This window comes from Daucus carota, chromosome 7, assembly GCF_001625215.2.
Source record: "Daucus carota subsp. sativus chromosome 7, DH1 v3.0, whole genome shotgun sequence".
Classification (NCBI taxonomy): Eukaryota; Viridiplantae; Streptophyta; class Magnoliopsida; order Apiales; family Apiaceae; genus Daucus; species Daucus carota.
Genome location: NC_030387.2, coordinates 23,259,328 through 23,277,638, shown reverse-complemented (window position 1 = coordinate 23,277,638; position 18,311 = coordinate 23,259,328). Strand labels below are relative to the sequence as shown.

At 34.7% G+C, this 18,311-nt stretch overlaps 1 protein-coding gene across 1 annotated transcript; it reads right to left on the bottom strand.

The window, feature by feature from the left end:
* Positions 1–6: 6 nt before the first annotated feature.
* Positions 7–17,327, bottom strand: LOC108195860 (myosin-17). The gene is made up of 39 exons (XM_017362860.2): positions 17,100–17,327; positions 14,273–14,401; positions 13,406–13,549; positions 13,173–13,318; positions 12,925–13,081; positions 12,764–12,822; positions 11,807–11,966; positions 11,550–11,699; positions 11,338–11,474; positions 11,080–11,226; positions 10,897–10,998; positions 10,751–10,808; positions 10,552–10,653; positions 10,292–10,329; positions 9,917–10,043; positions 9,663–9,833; positions 8,079–8,210; positions 7,867–7,976; positions 7,650–7,710; positions 7,213–7,390; positions 6,530–6,735; positions 6,317–6,436; positions 6,109–6,207; positions 5,800–6,021; positions 4,891–5,030; positions 4,042–4,159; positions 3,915–3,965; positions 3,745–3,834; positions 3,434–3,604; positions 2,799–2,954; positions 2,499–2,705; positions 1,740–1,877; positions 1,581–1,651; positions 1,360–1,459; positions 1,228–1,284; positions 1,091–1,147; positions 891–971; positions 674–756; positions 7–575 (listed from the first exon to the last, which is right to left on the bottom strand). The coding sequence occupies exons 1-39, from the start codon at positions 17,100–17,102 to the stop codon at positions 452–454; spliced, it is 4,602 nt and encodes a 1,533-aa protein (XP_017218349.1). The 5' UTR covers positions 17,103–17,327; the 3' UTR covers positions 7–451.
* Positions 17,328–18,311: the final 984 nt, after the last annotated feature.

Below are 18,311 nucleotides of genomic sequence, written 5' to 3'. Positions count from 1 at the left end.
TCGAACTAAATCACAAAAAATATATATTCAACTTTTGATATACTTGGCGTTCAATTTACAAGCCCCAGTCACAAACTTACATGTAGAAAGAAAAACAGGGCTCCATAGCCCGTGGTGAAAACAGAACCCCATGCAAGTGTTCACAGAACTTCCTGAAAACCAATGCATGAACGCTACACTACTAAATCATCACGCTGATAGCCACATGGCCTTCTAAATAATACCACCCTCATGTACCCACATGAAGGGGTGCAAAAAATGAATAGAATCCCGGACACTGGACAAAAGGCACGTACCCAGGGAAGAAAGAAAGATGTATAATACATATGAAAAGGACTATAAAAGCTATATGCACAAATTTTGCACATAGATATGTGCAAATTTTCCACAGCCGTATGGAATGTAGATATTACTGACGTTCAGAGATTCAGAGTCTGGAATCTTTTGACCATCATTCTGAGCGTTGATGCAAGAAAACAAATCCAGAATTTTCACGGATCAATGGTGGAGGTTCAATATCTGCTAGATCGACTTGCTGCATTGACTTGGATATGTCATCCACAGAGAAAGGAATGCTGCGGTATTATTTAACAACAAAATTTGGAGAGCATTAGGAAAACAGAAGTTCACATCATATTTGAAGCAATAATAATGATAGAACTTGAAATATTACCTGGAGTCGTCATCTAACAAAAATGAACTACTGACGGCACTGTTCGAATCTTCTGTCATCAGAACTCTCATGTTCGAAATAACCTACATTCATAATGAAAACAAGAGTTTACTATGGGGAACTTACCTTGTTACAGGAAAAAAGAGAGCATATGAATAGACTATGGGGAGCTACATCCCCATTCCCCAGAAGTCAATGCTATTATAAATCAACTTACATCTGAAGACACACTATGGGTGCCATATTTGTCGTCCCAATACATTGTACTAATTCGGTACAGCTGCTGTATGCTTAGTACCTGAAGCAGCAACATGTAAATGAAGAAAAAATTAAAGAAAGAATTTAACTAGTTGAGAAAACGATAAAACAGATAGAAGCTCCAATAAAATATAAAATTGTGTAGTCAAATTTACTTACAGGACACAGTTCATTTGTTATCTCATTTAAGGTCTTCTTAGGCTTTTGATGTATAACCTACATGATAGGAAAAATGAGATATGGATAAGATAAAATTATGCCAGCATTATGAGCAAGAAGAAGATATTCGGTCTTACAAGGAAACCAACTGCTTGTCTTATATGCTTCAATTCATCCCAAGCAGTGCCTGCATACTGAAAATCAAGAGACATTAATAAGAGACTTAAGATGTGACTGCAAGCAATATTCTAGTTGGAGACAATTCCTACATCCTCATTTGCATGGCAACACCATTGTTCTAACTCTGCCAGGCCTGATTTGACATATTCACCGTTACTGAATGAGCAACATTCACGTCGCAAAAGGAGACTGCAAAAAGAAAAAAAAGTTCGACGATCAGAGATAACGGAAACAGAAGTTGAGTCATTAGAACTGATGAACTGCAACAGTCCTAATTTAATACATCAAAGTATGAGGTATTGACTATTACCTGTTGAATAGTTGCACGTTGATAAATGAGAATATTTGAGTGAACACTTTCCGAACCAAGAATGGAGGAACCTGTAATGGATCATTACAGTAAGAAGATATAACATGTACCATAGACAGGCAGACATTGACAATAATGTTACATATCCGAAGAACATACATAGTTTGCTTTCATGGTCTGCAAATAATTGTTTAGACTTTTAACAATGCTCTGCCAATGAGCAATAAGAGCCTGTTGAGCAACTGCATTAGCTGAGGCACGACCTTTCACCAAGCTTCCACGGGAGGTCCTAGGTGCCTGAAATGGAAGGACAAAGAACTAGAATATGAAAAATGATTCATAGGGATACGAGGTTGGGCTTGAGTTATGGTTCCTTGTTCACCCTTCACATAATGAAACAAATGTAATTTTCTCTTTTAAAAGTAAATGTTTCTCAAAATATTTTGGTATAATTCATTTTTTAAAACCCATAATTACATGATCTGTATAACTTGCACAGACATGAAATGGTTTGATTGACTTAAGGATTTCTGCTAACACTTTAAATATAAAAAGAAAGAACTTCAGAAAGGCCAGATTTGGAATGAAAAGAAGGGAAAAGGGTTGAGCTTTTACTTGCATATATAGGAAAAACTGAAGCTTAACTTTTGAAAAAAAAGAATGAAACTGAAGCATAAACACATGTCACACTCTTGCTTTATATGCATACGATAAACTAATAATAAATACAGATGGAATGGAAATTTCAAAATTAACTAAGAGTTTGCAAAACCATTATGATGACGTGAATATCTAGAGAGCTACTTTCAATTACAACAATTTCTTTACGAATAATAATTGCATTTTCTCTTGATTCTTTTATGTTACTTTTTTGGAGGACTAATTATTACTGGGAGGGGTATAATGGAGAATGTATACCTGTATACATAATCCAAGCAATGGAGAGATCTCTTTCTTCAGATTATCTCTTATCATTCCGTATATTTTCTCGAGGAAGGCAGTAAGTTGTTGTTTAAACAATAAAGCTGGATACTTCGCCTCTACTTGACGTAAATCGTCCAGTCTTCCAAGCACTCGGCCATTGAGGAATGGGAGTCCAGCACTCTGTGGTGACCCTCGCAGCCCCTAAATTCCACATACATTTTCGATGCAGAAAAGGGTGAAAAAGCATAGAGGTAACGTTGAAAAAAAAACCTACAAAACATTACTGTCTCATACCTGGGACATTCTTCCAAAAAGAGAAGCCGAGGAAGATCTCCGCCTTTGTGGCGTCAAGCTGGCTGCTCCACTTGCTTTGAGTGTGTGTTGTAGCAGTGTTAACAACGTTGATGTATTACATAACCAGTATGCCAGCACATCATTATTGTCCGGAACCTTCAAAAAGCAGTTCCCTCAGTCATATATATAAGTACGCATTTAGTTCTAACATTTTTAAAGAACATTAGTTGACTCCAGAACAGGTGTCATTTTTTAATGACAGGTGCAGTAAAATTTATAGAAAAGAAACACCCAACTCAGGTGTTTGTTTTAAGCTTATAAGTGTGCAAATCACACAACTTTGTAAAGTTTGGACAGTTAATCCCATATGCAGCCTAGGTCAGAAGGACTTGTTACTTATTAGCTCAATAAATTAAAGGTAGGACTATGTGTACTTTCTTAAACTTGGAACCTTGACATCGATAAAAGATATTATCATCAGTGAATGCAAATAATCATATTGCTTCTTTGACATTTAATTATTTATAGTAACCAGTGAGCTATTTTATTAGTTCAATTATCCAAGCAAATGATGTAACAAGCAACTTCAGAAAGGGCCAGCTAGATAGGAACATGTTAGAGATATATCTTACTACCTCTATGGATGAGGCTATTGTTTGGATGATGCGATCAAATACACTAGTTCTTTCAACTTCAAATGACCTCCAATGAAGAAGGCATTTGTATATAACACATGCAGCGATTGGTTTGCCTCCAGAAAATCCTATATCTTGAGAAATGCACTTGATCAGCATATCCTGATTCTCCTGTACAAAATTAGGAGATAGCAGAAAAGAAATGTTAAATAGCAAACAAAAGCTTACATGTAAAATAGTAAGAAGGTTGTGTTAACATGTAGCAATTATATAAATAAATAATATATAAATGCCGATCAACTAACAGTTACCTGCTGCTTTTCATTAAGAGATTTCTGTGGTGTTTCCTCCAATTCAGGCTCACGAGATCTTGCTTTAGCAGGAGTCATCTCATGTAGATTCTAAACAGATGATAAATATACAAAATTCATTAAACTGTAGTGTAATCCTCATTACAGGCAGTGTATTATCGAATTCTTACTATTGAAAGCGTTGTTTCTCCATTAGAAACATTCCCATTCTGTTGATTTCTCTGCAATGTTATTAGAAAGTTAGAAGCAATTTCATTAGTCAAGCAGGCCAAATATTAACTTAACAGTCTTTATTACCTGAATAATTGTTGTTCTTGGCCTTGAAGAAATTGATTTTCCAGTAGGTGACATTGCCAGTGCTTGTTGACGGAGTACCTGATTCTCTGACTCGGAATTCGAAAGTTTCTCTTCAAGCCTGAGAGAGTGTTTAAAATTTTAACAAGTTCCAACAGTGAAGTAACGAGCTTTTAACGAGGAACATATGTTGGAACTATAATTCTATCACTTCACATGATATTTACCCATAGTGCAGAAAGGTTAAGTCCGATTCTCATGTAGAAGATAGATGTTTCCGAAGGTATAATTGTAGAGGACTTCTCTAAATGTGCCTTATGATAATATTAAATTGAACACTGGTTTTTCAATATTTTGAGAATTTTCTGCTCACTCCATGCCATATCCGTCTTTCATTATACTTTAGTTTGTCCCAAAATTTTGTCCACCTCTCCTCTTGTATTATTTTACTTTCCTTCCATGCCCTTGTTTAAACTAAATAACTGAGATCTCCATACTTAACATTTCGTAGAATGTAATAGATGCTAAAGTTCACCACCTTTCTATTCCATACTGGCATGACTAATTGTCCAACTTAAATGAGGATAAAAATAGTCCAAATGCTAAATAAATTAATTTCTCCAAGTATGTGTGCAAGTCGAACAAGACATATAATCTGGGATGGAGGGAGTACTAGCTAGTAGTGAGATCACAATAGTAAATATAATAATGCACTAGTAGCTGGTAGGAAATGTATTGTATTGAGCTATCACTATCAACCTAAAAAAAAATCGATGAGAGTTGATATATCTAGCAGGTACCAATATTACATCCGAACAATTAGTTTTGATATATAATTCCATCCAAACGAACCTCTGTACAGTATTTTGAAGCTGATCCACTTTTCGATCTGCATCTTCAAGTTTTTGAACTAGCTCAGCATTCTGTACTTCAGCACTTGTTCGAGCCTTCCTAACCTCTTCTGCAGATTGTCTCTCTGAAAGTAGTACAGCCTGTACAATTTTTAAATTTAGCTAGTGGGCCCAGAAGTCTATTTTGGGTTTCATTCAATAATTTCAGTTTTATATAGCAAACAATTACTGATTGATAATCAGAACAAATTCATACAGCAGCCAAGGTAATTAGAACACCTAATAAACTTATACTAAGCCAACTAGTAGAAGTTAGGTATACATCCTAGCTCAAGCCATGACTATCAACAGCAATAAAGTCTTTGCTAGGTAATAGCAAACTAGGTACTCAGTCCCAGTGGTTTAGCTGTCTTCTGAGCCCATCATTTTGAATATTTGGAATACAATAAACGTTGGGTACATTTCCAAGTTATCAGACACACTAATATTTTCTTCTCATTTATTGCAAGATTCAGGAATATATGTTACTGCAAAACATGACCTAACAGCATATGAGCATAAGGCTGGGACAAACTGTAAATTTTTTCTCCTAGAGTATTTTTTAGGATGTCTGAACCTACAACTAGCTTAAACTCTACCATGTAGCAGCAAGGGTGCCTATAATTACCAGTAAATTAGTAAAAATTCCAAGACCATATATTTATAGGGCAGGAGATTGCAAAGTGGTCTCATAAGAGGAAGTAAATTTTAAAGGCATTCACTACAATTTTTCACCCATCAAAATATAAAAAAGTTCTCAGATTACTCTAATAAAGTATCTCCGTGACAAAAATATAATGCACAACTATTTGGCAACATATATCATCCATTTGTAATGATTAGGCAATCCATGTTACTTAAGAGTACCTACCTTCAAACTCTCCACCTCAGCATTCAATGCATCAATTTTTTCTGTGTCCTGAACTATAACAGGCGTCTCCTTAATGACAGGGAGAGCTTCTTCAAAAGCTTTTCGTGCTGCCTCCTGCTCTTGAATTGCTTTAGACTTTGCTTCTTCCATTTGTAATTTCGATGCACGTAAAGCTTCCTGCAACTTTGTAATTTCTTGTGCTTTTGTCTCTTCCATCTCAGTCTGCACCCAGCAAATAGAAATATGGTTCTTAACTACAGCACACCTACACTTTAAAGTGCAAAATACATTAACCGTGAAATGAATTACCCTTAAACGTTTTTCCAGCTGCAATCTCCATGTAAGTTCCTCCACACGCTTTTCTAGCTTATCTTTTGCTTCTTTAAGAGCTCCGGTTTCTCTTGCAGCCTAAATAATTATACATGTATTACTAACTCATATATTATTCCTAAAAGTAACTCCATTATGAATAAATTTTGATTCTTGATTAGAAAAGATATGCAGAATGAGATGAAACCATTTTGAGTGATCGCAGCTCCCTCTTAGCAACCCTTTGCCTCCAGCCACACTGAGTGACAATGGCAGCCTTCTGAAGACTTTTGTAATAAGAGTATGCTCTGTGATAACGATAATTAGCCTGCATGAAACCAGAAGGTTGTTAATGGATATATCATTCCCCTTTCGCACTAGTTTAATCAAGAATATGTTCAGTACAACATGGCTTTAGAACCTGTATAACAATTGCAGCTTTGGTTTGCTTTCTATATCTGAATTCATCACGAGCTTTCATTGCTCTTAAGCCTGCCTGCAATGTAATTGCAGCCTTCTGAACTGATACATAGGATGTCCTGGATACATGACTTCGGAAATTCTTCTGGATTTTTAGAGCTGCTGCTTCTCGTCGCAATTGCTCATATAGCTTGCAAGCCGATAAAGCTAACAAAAGAAGGATAGAAACATAGAGAAATCAGAGAATTTAAGAATGAGCATCAAGCTAGAGTGAATATTAATAATATTAGCAACATAACTAACCTTGATTGGTTTGATCCTTAATTTATTTCTGTTACCATTCTTATAGCTGGTGGTTTTGGTTATTTTTGTATTTAAACTTTAGCTATTTTTTTTAGGCCATTTAATCTTTGGCTTTTATATATGCATATGTAGCCATTGTATGGGAATGCCATCTAGGCTCTGTGGCTTAATATGAATTGTCAAGACCTCTTTCTCCATCTAAGGTCATTAGATATACCATGATAGACAAACTTAATGTTCATCAAATCGCAGCTGTTTCTACATATCATAGTTTGATATGTTTGGTAAGACTCAGACCTAAAATATTCTATGAGAAATAAGACGTCATTAAGGCAGCTCTCTTTACACACAGTTTGATAAAGAAGGAGCTACATCTGATACCTCGCCAACATGACTGCAATTGAACAGCAGCTTTGCGCAATGATATAAACTCCTTCTGGGCAATGTAAGTCCGAATTTGCCTTTGAATAATTTTAGCTGCATTTCCAAGAACCTCTGTTCTTCTTGCATCCAGCTCAGCCATCTGACCAGCTCGAAGGAAAACCTTTGTCTTACCAATCTGCCAAGTGATATATTCAGAACAATTTATTATTCTGAAATTTCTCAAGTCAATCACATATCCAAAACATTAAATCCAATTGTCAAGCAGGAAGAATCAAGATGTTCATGCAGTATAAGGTTAACATAAAAGTGCACTAACAAAGGTACGTGCAGCAACTTCACAAAATTACGAGATCTACTGTAAAAATTATGAAACACTCTACTCGTACATATTATTGCCCAATCAATAATGATATATGTTAACCAAATGTCCAAACCTGATAGCCTCTTAACCCCATTTTGTCCAAAATCATCTGGCAGGCAACTTTGTCATCATAGCTACACAAGAAGTTTCCATTAGATGTGCATGGAGGAGACAATTGAACAAAATTAAGGGTCATCATGAGATGTATGCACAAGAAAATGTCATATATAATAACTCAGATGCATTCCAAATCATATTCTTCAAGATAACCCAAGTAAAAAAGGACCTACTTTCCCTCCAGAACTTCTGGAGCAAGAAGACCAAAGCGAAGAAGAAATTCATAAAATGTTCTTCGAGTAGGATAACCAGCACAACTAATCCTAATGGCCTCCAGCACTCCCTGCACAAAAGTACAAATTTTGAAATTTAGCATTTGCATGTTCATATAGCTCTCCTAGTTCCAAAACACATGTAAAGATTAGGTTTTCCGGGTTATACTTACTCCACAACGCAATTGTTGAATAACATTGAGGTTTTCAAAGATAGCAGGCTTGAGTACATTGTTAGGCTTTACACATCTGATGTAGTGAGGCTCTGTTGTACTCAAGGTTTCCATTAAAGACTGCAACTGAAGCTGCATTCAGGAAAACATACATCTTCATAGTCAGTCCCCATATCCAAAGCTACGAGTCGATGATGGCATCCAGGAATTCAACTAAAAGACCACGATAAGACTTTGGATTGGTAAACAATCCTTAATATCATTTGCTAATGTTTAGAACCAATCGTCCCTCGCCTCAAGGAAAAACAGTTGTTCTTAATGGTATGAAACTAAATGTCCGGGACTAGGAACTACATAAACTCACCTGAACACTAGGGATGACAAGTTTTTTCACAAATTATATACCATTCAGAACTTCAGAATCTTAATTATGCAGTACTGTGAAAACTTGATAGCAGAATAATCTTTTATAAGACTGTAATTAGTTGTGTAGCCTCTCTATGTTTAATATAAAATAGGTACCCTGAAAGAAACTAAACTGCTTATAATGAATGTTTCTTGGCATGCGGACTTAACTATTAGTAACAGCTGGGAATGAACATGTAGCTGACCCGCCATGAAGTCAAAGTTAAAAACAGAATTATCTAATATAGTTGGCATTAAATCCTTTAAGAGATTACAGCCCTGGATCAATTAAATATTCCGTATAAAGGCCTGATTAGTGCTAGATACAAACTTAAAACCAGAATAAATGGAAGAACATGACTGTAATTGTTACCATAAAAGTGCATTTACTCTAAAACTAAGTTGTCAAAACAAACGATTATTATTTGTCCAGAGTTTGCTTTATGAGTTAATGTGGACCAATGACTGATGTTCTTTTAATTACAAGGGTAGAAAAGATTAATTTGAATGACTGATGTTCTTTTAATTACAAGGGTAAAAAAAGATTAATTTGAATGACTGATGCACCTGAAACATAATGCAATTTAAGAGAGAGGTTTTTTTGGGGGGGGTCCAGGGGTTAAAGAGATGAGAGGAAACCTAATTCAATGAGGATAAGAGTTGTCGAGCTTAATACACTGGTGATGTAGCACAAGAACGGAAAACAGGAAAAGGATAGATAATGTGGATTAACTGCGCAAAACCCACCAATAGCTGAAGAATCATTACCCTAGATATTTATCGACCGTTGAAGAGAAGAGTTTGCAGGAATCACAACCCATAACGAGAGAGAAACGATTCATAATTCAATAACAATCAAATATCAATCGAAGTCTTATAACAATGATGAACTAGATCTCATTATATAGGAGTAAATACGTAAAGACTAAACTAAGCCACCAAGTAAAATCTTAATAATTAAGAAAACATTTCCTTTTACTATTTTGCTACAATAATTTAGAATATTCTTCATAATCTATTAATATAGTGTAATAATAATATATGATAAATTACAATCAAATTTATTCTTGACTAATAACAAAAAAAAAAATTAATTCCTCGTTCCGCATCAATTGGTAACAGGTTTCCAACAAATATGTGTCCTTCCAACAACATGAGTAGAAAGTAGGCCAATATTACCTTGAAACGAGACCCAATTGAGGAGAATTTCGAAGACTTTGATGATTCAACTGGAAGTGGTGGAAATAAACCAGCAACAAATGAGCATCTAGAGGCAGTTAAAAGATCTTGATGTTCTGCAACCACATAATCTTTATTTTTGTCTAGGAATAGATCAGCTAAATAATTCACCTGGAGAAAGCAGGTATATTGAGCAAAACATCAGTAGAACATTAAAAGTATTGCACATAATCATACAGAACCGAATCTTTTACCTCCCCAGCATAGTGGCATATGGTGAAACTAGTACGAGACAGCTTAGGTTTGATAAATCGCTTATTCTTGGGAAATGTCTGGTACAATTTCTGAGAGAAGGTTTCGTGAGTAGACTTGGGAAACATGCTGCAATACACACAAAAAAAAAAAAAAAAAACATTTTTCACTAGGTAAAGTTGTAAGAAACACCTATATTCACACAAAAAAGCCATGATGCTGTGTGTGATTATCAGGATATGCATGACACAATGAAAATTTTAAAGAGAAAATTGTAAGAAACACCAATGTTCCCATGAAAAAGCCATGATGTTGTATGTGGATATCGGTATATGCATGACACAATGACAAGTTAAAGAGAAGATGACAACGTTTACCAGGCTTCATCTAGAAGTGCAATTATTCCTCCAGGTTTCTGCAGGCAATCCACACTTATCAGTTCAAAGTAATTAAGTCAATGAGTAAATGAAATCGTGGCTGTTGCTGTTTTACTTAGAAGTATCCTAATGCAGTAGCTAAAAAACTAAATCACAGTTCGTCATCACAATCCAAAATTCAAATACAAAATACATCTGGTCTGATCTGGATATGATCAAATTATACACAACAGAGAAGTTAAAATTCAACTGTCCTTTACCTTCTCAATTAGATCCAAGACATCTTGGTTATCAACAAACTCTATGTAACTCCAATCAATTTCTTCCTTTGTGTACTCTTCTTGTTCCATTTTAAATACATGCTGCAGACATAAGATCCAACAAATCAAAAAATAGGAATCAATGGTAGTCAGTAGTCACAGACAAATAATCAAAAGCCCCAAGCAAATGAAAACTAACCTGATTAAAATGTTGCTGCAGCTTTTCATTAGTAAAGTTGATACAAAACTGCTCGAAACTATATAATCCAAGGTCGAACGACTTGTTACTAAATTAAATCAAAGTGCAAGTAGTTTTCTTTGAAAACGAAGCTGCTAAAGTGTTACCTGTTCTGCTTAAAACTTTCAAAGCCATATATATCAAGAACTCCAATCAACGATTTTGAGTTTGGGTCCTGCCCAATGGAACGGTTTATTTTTTCTACAATCCTGAAAAAAAAATGAAAGTGTTGTTACAAAAACTAAACATCCAGAATGTTTGAAGCCATAGAACAATGCCATATATCATACCAATCAAACAAGCGAGAATATACAGTTTTGGCCAAAGCATCCCTGCTACCCAGCGCAGATTCAGGATCAAGAGTCCTCGTAATAATTTCCTCGGGTGTCACCATTACACGCTGAATCAATGCATCTTCCAAGCTCTTGGCATCGCACCTATTTTTCATCGTTAAATTTTCGAAAATAAGTAGCCAGCTAGAAATAACAGGTATGAGATATATTATAGAAAAGCTTCGCAAGATCGGAGAGACAAGCAGATGGCCTTACATAAGCAGTTCTGCTGTCACATTAAGATGGAACCTTGACTTCTCATCCTTAAGAACGGAGGAGTCAATTTCCTCTCCCTTGGCAAATTCAACATTACCAAGATGAAGAACTGCAGCAACCACCCTAAAAATCGCCTCCTGTAAAGATCCTATTGATGTTAAGATCCTACTAAGAAATATAGCAGCTTCAAGAAAAACTTTTTAAGGGCAAACCTGTTCTTCTTCACTTATTCCAACTATATCCATAGCCCTTCTCGTTGCAAGATATTCATGAGCATCATTTACTCCATCAAGCTCATAATAATCCGACTGATTCAAGTAGTGGTATGACCGAGGGTTTTCCAATTTATACTTCTCCCTGTCCTGAAAATTCAAGGGAAACTCATCAAATACATCATTCAGTGTCTTCCAATAAAAATGCCTAAACAAAAGGCACCCAGACGAAATTGAAGAAAAATAAAGGATCATACCTCAGGGGGCGCAGCGCAAAGAAGATAGAAGCAGTGATAATTTCTTTCTGGATTTGAAATCTGGCAAACCCGAGACCTCTCAAGCAAGTAAGTCCGTATAGCTGCCCCAGATATCCTCCCACTCTTATCAAATTGTATCTCGACAAACTTACCAAAACGACTATTCGTAAACACAGAAAAGTAGGAGTTAACAAAATGAAATATATGAAAAGCTACTGCAACATGACCTGAACTGAACTGACTTTTAGTACCATTTCCATATTATAATCTTAGTGTCATGAGCCGTGACTAGGAATTCTTTTTACCCTGAGATTATTGGGAATTTAATGGTGTGCCATCATAAACGGATGAGTGTACTTTTCAAATGTTTAGCAACTTAAACCTACATAAGGCTCTCCATTGCAAAATCTGGATAACATTATGAAGAAAAAAAAAATTGGATCTTCACATATTGACATGATTCGAAGCTATTAGTTGATGGTTTGATATGAGCAAGACCATCATAAGTATATTTCTTCCTAATACATTTATATATTTGCCCTGCTTATTTAAATTTTCTTGCTCCAATACTTATGAAAAAAGATTAAAAAAAAACATTGTCGAGTCGAGTACTTAAAATCTGAGGGGAGCTTCCATTGCTATGTCTGATTTGAGTTTTTTGCCGCAGGGTCAAATTTTGTAAAAAGCGGCAATAATTTATTAACAGCCCAGCTTGAGATGGGGTTGTAATTTATTTTCCAGAATATTGATGCTATTATTCTAATATCATGAGTATGGGGATTGCAAGATTGGCACTACAGAAATATTATGTATGCCATTCAAGAAATGAATTTGCTTCTAAACTGCAATTTAATAACGACCCTCTCTTATATGTTGTGAATCACATGATAAAATGCAACATATCATTCTCGTCTTTTTATGCCCCATATATAAACAAATTGCCCACACAATGCACACCTGGAGTTGTTATTTCTGACGGTTTTGGCATTGCCAAATGCTTCGAGTACTGGGTTTGACTGTGGATTTAATCAAAAATACCATATTAGACTTCACCTCCTTCACGTAATGAAAAAATAACAATTTATATTCACAAAATACATATGTGACATCATTCTTACTTCGAGAACTTGCTGTTCAACCGTTCGTCCTTCCACCCCCGACCGGCCACCTAGATGTGCAAGATATCTCATAAGCATCTTCGTTGTTTCGGTCTTACCTGCGCCACTTTCTCCACTAACTAAAATAGAGTTGCTCTTTCCCTCATTGATCATTGCTCTATCACAAACGGCAAGAATATATTTGAAAAGTACATCCAGAAAAGCACATTTGATTGCATATATCAAGTGAGGGCATCAATTTACGTTACCTGTATGCAACATCTGCGACTGCAAAAACATGCGGACTTAGCTCTCCAAATGCAGCTCCCTTGTATTGGTCCATCATGTGAGTATCATATAGGTGAGGCAATCTTTGAAATGGGTTTATTGCAATCAAGATATTTCCGGTATATGTCTGTGAGGATTTGATAAAAAAATTAAGTTATAAGCTTTTTTTAGTAAATACCAGCTTTATGCATCAGAAGAAAGGATCATGTCTCACATAAATTTCATTAAGTTCGTATCTGGCTGCCAAATTTTGCAGAACTCCGGGTTCATGCAAATATGAAAGCTTTGTCATGTCATCTACACCTCCAGGAGGTGCTTCAGTGTCTTTTGGAAAGACTTTCGAGAAGTTTGTGATGACCTGCGATCAGCTTCCAGTCTTTAGTTTTCAATATAATGGTGACTACCAGAACCACAGTATAAAATGTGAAAAAGGAGGTAAAATAGTAGTAAGTTATCTTATCAGCCCTGGCATACTTCTTTACTTTCATTCACATGACCATTTATATGCTACTTACACCCTCAAAAGGGCAGCCCTAGAAAAAATCTTGTCCAATAATCTCATAAAATAGTTTTCAAGGAAGTAAAAGTAGACCCCTTAGTTGAAGAGATAAAATATCAAAAGCTGATTTCCTCACTCTGCTGCAAAGATGCCTCTTAACAAAAAGGGCAGCATGCATTTTTCAGAGTGAATATAATTTGCAGTGTATATGCTTTCATGTTCACACGTAGAAAGAGATAAATTAGTTTCAGATAATTTTTTTGCTGATATAGTTTATAGAGTTTCGCATACTAAATAGCTCTTTGACAGCTTTATTAGGAATAATCTTTTTACATCAGAATCTCAGCCAACTCTGTCTTTGAAAAACTTTATGATATACTTATCAAATTGACTTGTAGAAAAATTTTAAAAAGGGATCAACAACTACAATAAAGTCTTGTTGAATATGAAATTAAAGGGATTTCACATATATCTTTACTCTACAATGACTACCTATGTAATGGACTATGATAAAACGTCCTGCTGAAAATGTGCATTTGAAGTGTCAATGTGATATGGGCTTGTAAAGTATGTAGTACTCACTGTTTTCCCGTGTGAAGTACGGACATGAACCTCTTGACCATTTATTTTGATTACTTCTCCGTCTAACCATGCTAATTTTGGATCATCAACCCATACATGTGACCCCACAATAATATTAACTGGCGCAGCCTGCAAATTATTATAGCGTCAGGCATGGAAGAAGATGTTATCATTACAGTTACACAGCTTATACATCAAATACTCCACACAAAGATATAAACTAACACTAGTTCATGAGTAGAAACATCTATTGCATTAAATCCACTTTATCAACAAAATAAAATTGCTGCTAGTAAAAAATTAGCACACTGCACCTAATTAATATACCAAACAATAAAACATCTACATCATCTTTTTTCAATTTCAGAGAGAGGAAATGATACATATATAAGAAAAAAAAATGTAGTTGTGCTTAAGTCTAGTGAAACGTAATTTCTATTGCAGATGGACATGTTCTGAAGTTGCATTAGCAATGAAATTTATTGGTAAGATGTTCATGAATTAATAAATATAGTATATAATAAGTTTTAGTATTGAATAAGTCATGCAATACGCAATTGTCACATGTGCAACATTTTATTGATGTCACGTGAAAGGCTTCCCATAAGAAGGGTTTTATAAACATACCGACACACCCTTTTCTTAGAAAAAGGCTGTTTTATGATACTTGACAGTCGTGCAAAGCAAGACCATCTATTCATATGTTTCGTCTACAAAAACATGATAGAATGGAGAAAGTTGTTATGTGCTTTAACATTACTATATTATTATTTATGTAGATGTCAACAACATCGCTACATTAATAGCAGATAATATTTTACTAGACTCAAGACAACATCTTCAGTTGCTTTAACATTTTTACTTAAGATTTATATTCTATCACTTTGACACGGACATATGGGTTATTATGTATCATGTTCAAGTCTTATATTATGACTGCAAGGTTCATTTGTCTAAGCTAATATTATGACTTATACTCAAGAGGGGCATATTATGACTTATACTCAAGAGTAACAGGCCCATAACAACATTTAGTATCTGGATGATTTATGCAATGCAGCAATGAACCCAACTTAAATAGTTTAAAATTATATCTGTCTTTGCATCAATATATGATTTAACAAGGCACTACGAAAGTAATATCCTCTATCACGACACAAGTAACCAAATATAACATAAAGCTAGAATTAACTTGTATACATTTATGTACAATGAACTTCTAATTTCATAAATCATAATATTAAACATGGCCATCTTATAACAACAGGAGGTGAAATCATTTAGATTTAAACATAACTAATAGCATTTTATGAATATAAATATTCCTTTGCATCTTGCATTGGTACAATTTCACGCACATGTGCAATCAAGTTTCAAACAATCTACTCATTTTGTTTTGCTTTTATTAAATTTAGTTACTCTAGAAAACAATTGGGAAAAGATGTTACTAGTCTAAGAATCTAACTGAATAGTCAGTATGACCAGTTCTGTTGACATAGACACCCTGATGTTGTACAGGCTTCTTTGTTTTCCGTTTCTAACTTTTCTTCTTATTTAGCCTTGATAAATCACATAAACCAAATTTTTATCTGGTAGATAATTTGAAATCACTGACAAATACTCCCTCCGTCCCATCAGGAAGTTTACATACACTGTTTGCACGCATTTTGAGGCTCCTCTAAAGTATAGTTCCATAATATTTTTCTGAATTTTTTTTTCATTGAATAAAAGTTTAAACGTCAAAATTTTATTCAGAGAAAAAAAAATTAAAAATGCTATGGAACTATACTTTATAAGATTCTCAAAATGCGTGCCGAAAAGTAACGTAAAGAACCTGTTGGAACAGAGGGAGTAGTACCTTAAAAATATTGCAAAGAACCTATAGTTAAGTGATATGATAGACATATATTAACATAAGAGCGATCATAGCAGCATTTCCTCATATTAGATAAAAAGGTTTATGTCAAGATTTCTCAACTCTGTCTACTTAACACGAATAAGAGAACAAACACGTTAGGTTATTTTGAACATACATAGAGGTACCAGGAATACTCCTCCATCACTTCTTTTTTCTTCCACTCATCTTAATATAAGATTAATTTGTTAGAAGATAGGTAACCTATTAGCTCATTTCAAATTCAATAATTTGCTTTCAGACAATGGTACGTGTTAAAATCATAGAGAGCGTACCGTCCATTACAGGAATAATGATAGAAAGATTAAAAGGAAAAACATAAAGAGATTGGAACACTAACAGACTGAAACACGATTTGAAGTAAACAAGTCTTGGTATCAAAGTTTTTATAAGTTAAAACAGAAAATGATCCATAATCAAGGGAAGGAAGAAGCAGTCCGTTAGAGTGTCTTGTATCACTCTTAAGCAAAAGTAAATATCAAGTCAACATTTCTTACTAGCAATTTAAGTCTTCCCAAGTCAACACCATATTCTATTAAACACGGTCCACCGATAAGTGGTGTACTAATGGACAAGTATAGGGAATGGTGTGCCTAAATAATGGTGATAAAACATTCGAAGTTGAATGTGTATATTATACTTATCTTAAAGAGTTCATACGGTTCCGATACGCTGGTCAGCTAAAATTAATACCTCTACACTAACAACCTCTCTTACGCCTATCCGAAAACAATATCTATACATCCAATACCACAATCCAAAACTAGACCCTTCCACTTTAGCAACACATCGTTACACAAATTCATTATAATAATCAGCGAGAACAAGTCGAGGTAAACATAAATCACACAATAGAATCTCAAATTACAAGAAGCAAATTAAGTTAAAATTACAAATAATTACAGAACGTACCATTTGATGAGCTAAAAAATCGATCTCCTAGTATTCGTCAACTCATCAAACAAAGACAACGAGTTACAGAAGATTGATAATCTCAACTCGGTGAGTGAGATCGGATACGGAAGCAACTTGACTCGGCGATGCTGATGATGAAGATGATGATGAATAGCCTTTTTGTTTCTCTCTCTAGAAAACACTGGTTATGAGTTGTGAATTTGTATATATTATTGTGTTTTGTGTATCTATTTTTGTTTTGTTTGTGTATATATGGGACTCAGCTGAGTTGAGTATTTGGGGGGAGCTGTAATAATCGCCTTTTTACTCTAAACCCGACAATTGGTTTAAGACAAATATGCTACAGTAATTGTCATTTGTATTGTCCTGTTTTTACGGACCGGATGGTAAAAAGTAAAAACAGTACTGGTATTTAAAAATATAACGGTAAAAATATTGAATTTCGAAATTCAAATACTACACTGTGCTTCTCAGGAGTCAGGAGTTATAGGGGCCGTTTGGCTAAGCTTAAAAGAAGTGACTTCTTGCTTAAAAGAAGTAAGTGGAGTAGAAGTGAGAAGCAGAAGTAAAAATTTAGTGTTTGGCTACTTAAACTTATAAGTTTTTTTTAGTGTTCGGATGATTTGACTTTTAAGTTCATGCAGTGTTTGATACATTACAATATTATTTTTAAAAGAGTGTAAATTGATAATAAATAAACTTGCTTAGAAATTTAAATACAAAATACTAAACACAAATAATTTAAATAAAAATAATGTAACAATTAAGGATCATTTTTACTGTGTAAAACCAACAAAATTATATTAATTTCACATTAAATATGACTTATAAATTAAATAAATCCAGCAGAGATACACAGAGAGTGAAGGCTCGCAAAAGAAGAGCACAGCAGCTATGTTTTGAAAGGTGAGAAGAGAATAAAAAAAAGCATCGATTCCTGACTTCTCTTTTTCTGCTTCTGGAGCCAAGTTTAAGCGCTAGACTTTTTTTCCCAAACACATGATCAACTTCTCTTTTGGGCTTCTGCTCAAAAGAAGCCTTTGCTTCTTAAGCCCAAACAGGCACATAGTATTATTAATTCATCAGTTTCGACATGAGATTATTACTTTACATGTTGCTTGCTGCTTTTATTACACCGTGTTTCTCTCCATTATACAATAAAATACGGCACCTTTACGCTTTGCTTGACGTATAAAACTGGAACTTGCT

What these genes read in the sequence shown, in the direction of transcription:
- LOC108195860 (XM_017362860.2), bottom strand. An exon ending in CTTCAAAATACTGTACAGAG is followed by an intron (nt 4,160 to 4,890) that starts GTTCGTTTGGAT and finishes ACACTCTCTCAG; the next exon opens with GCTTGAAGAGAAACTTTCGA. An exon ending in CCCATAGTGTGTCTTCAGAT is followed by an intron (nt 757 to 890) that starts GTAAGTTGATTT and finishes TTATGAATGTAG; the next exon opens with GTTATTTCGAACATGAGAGT.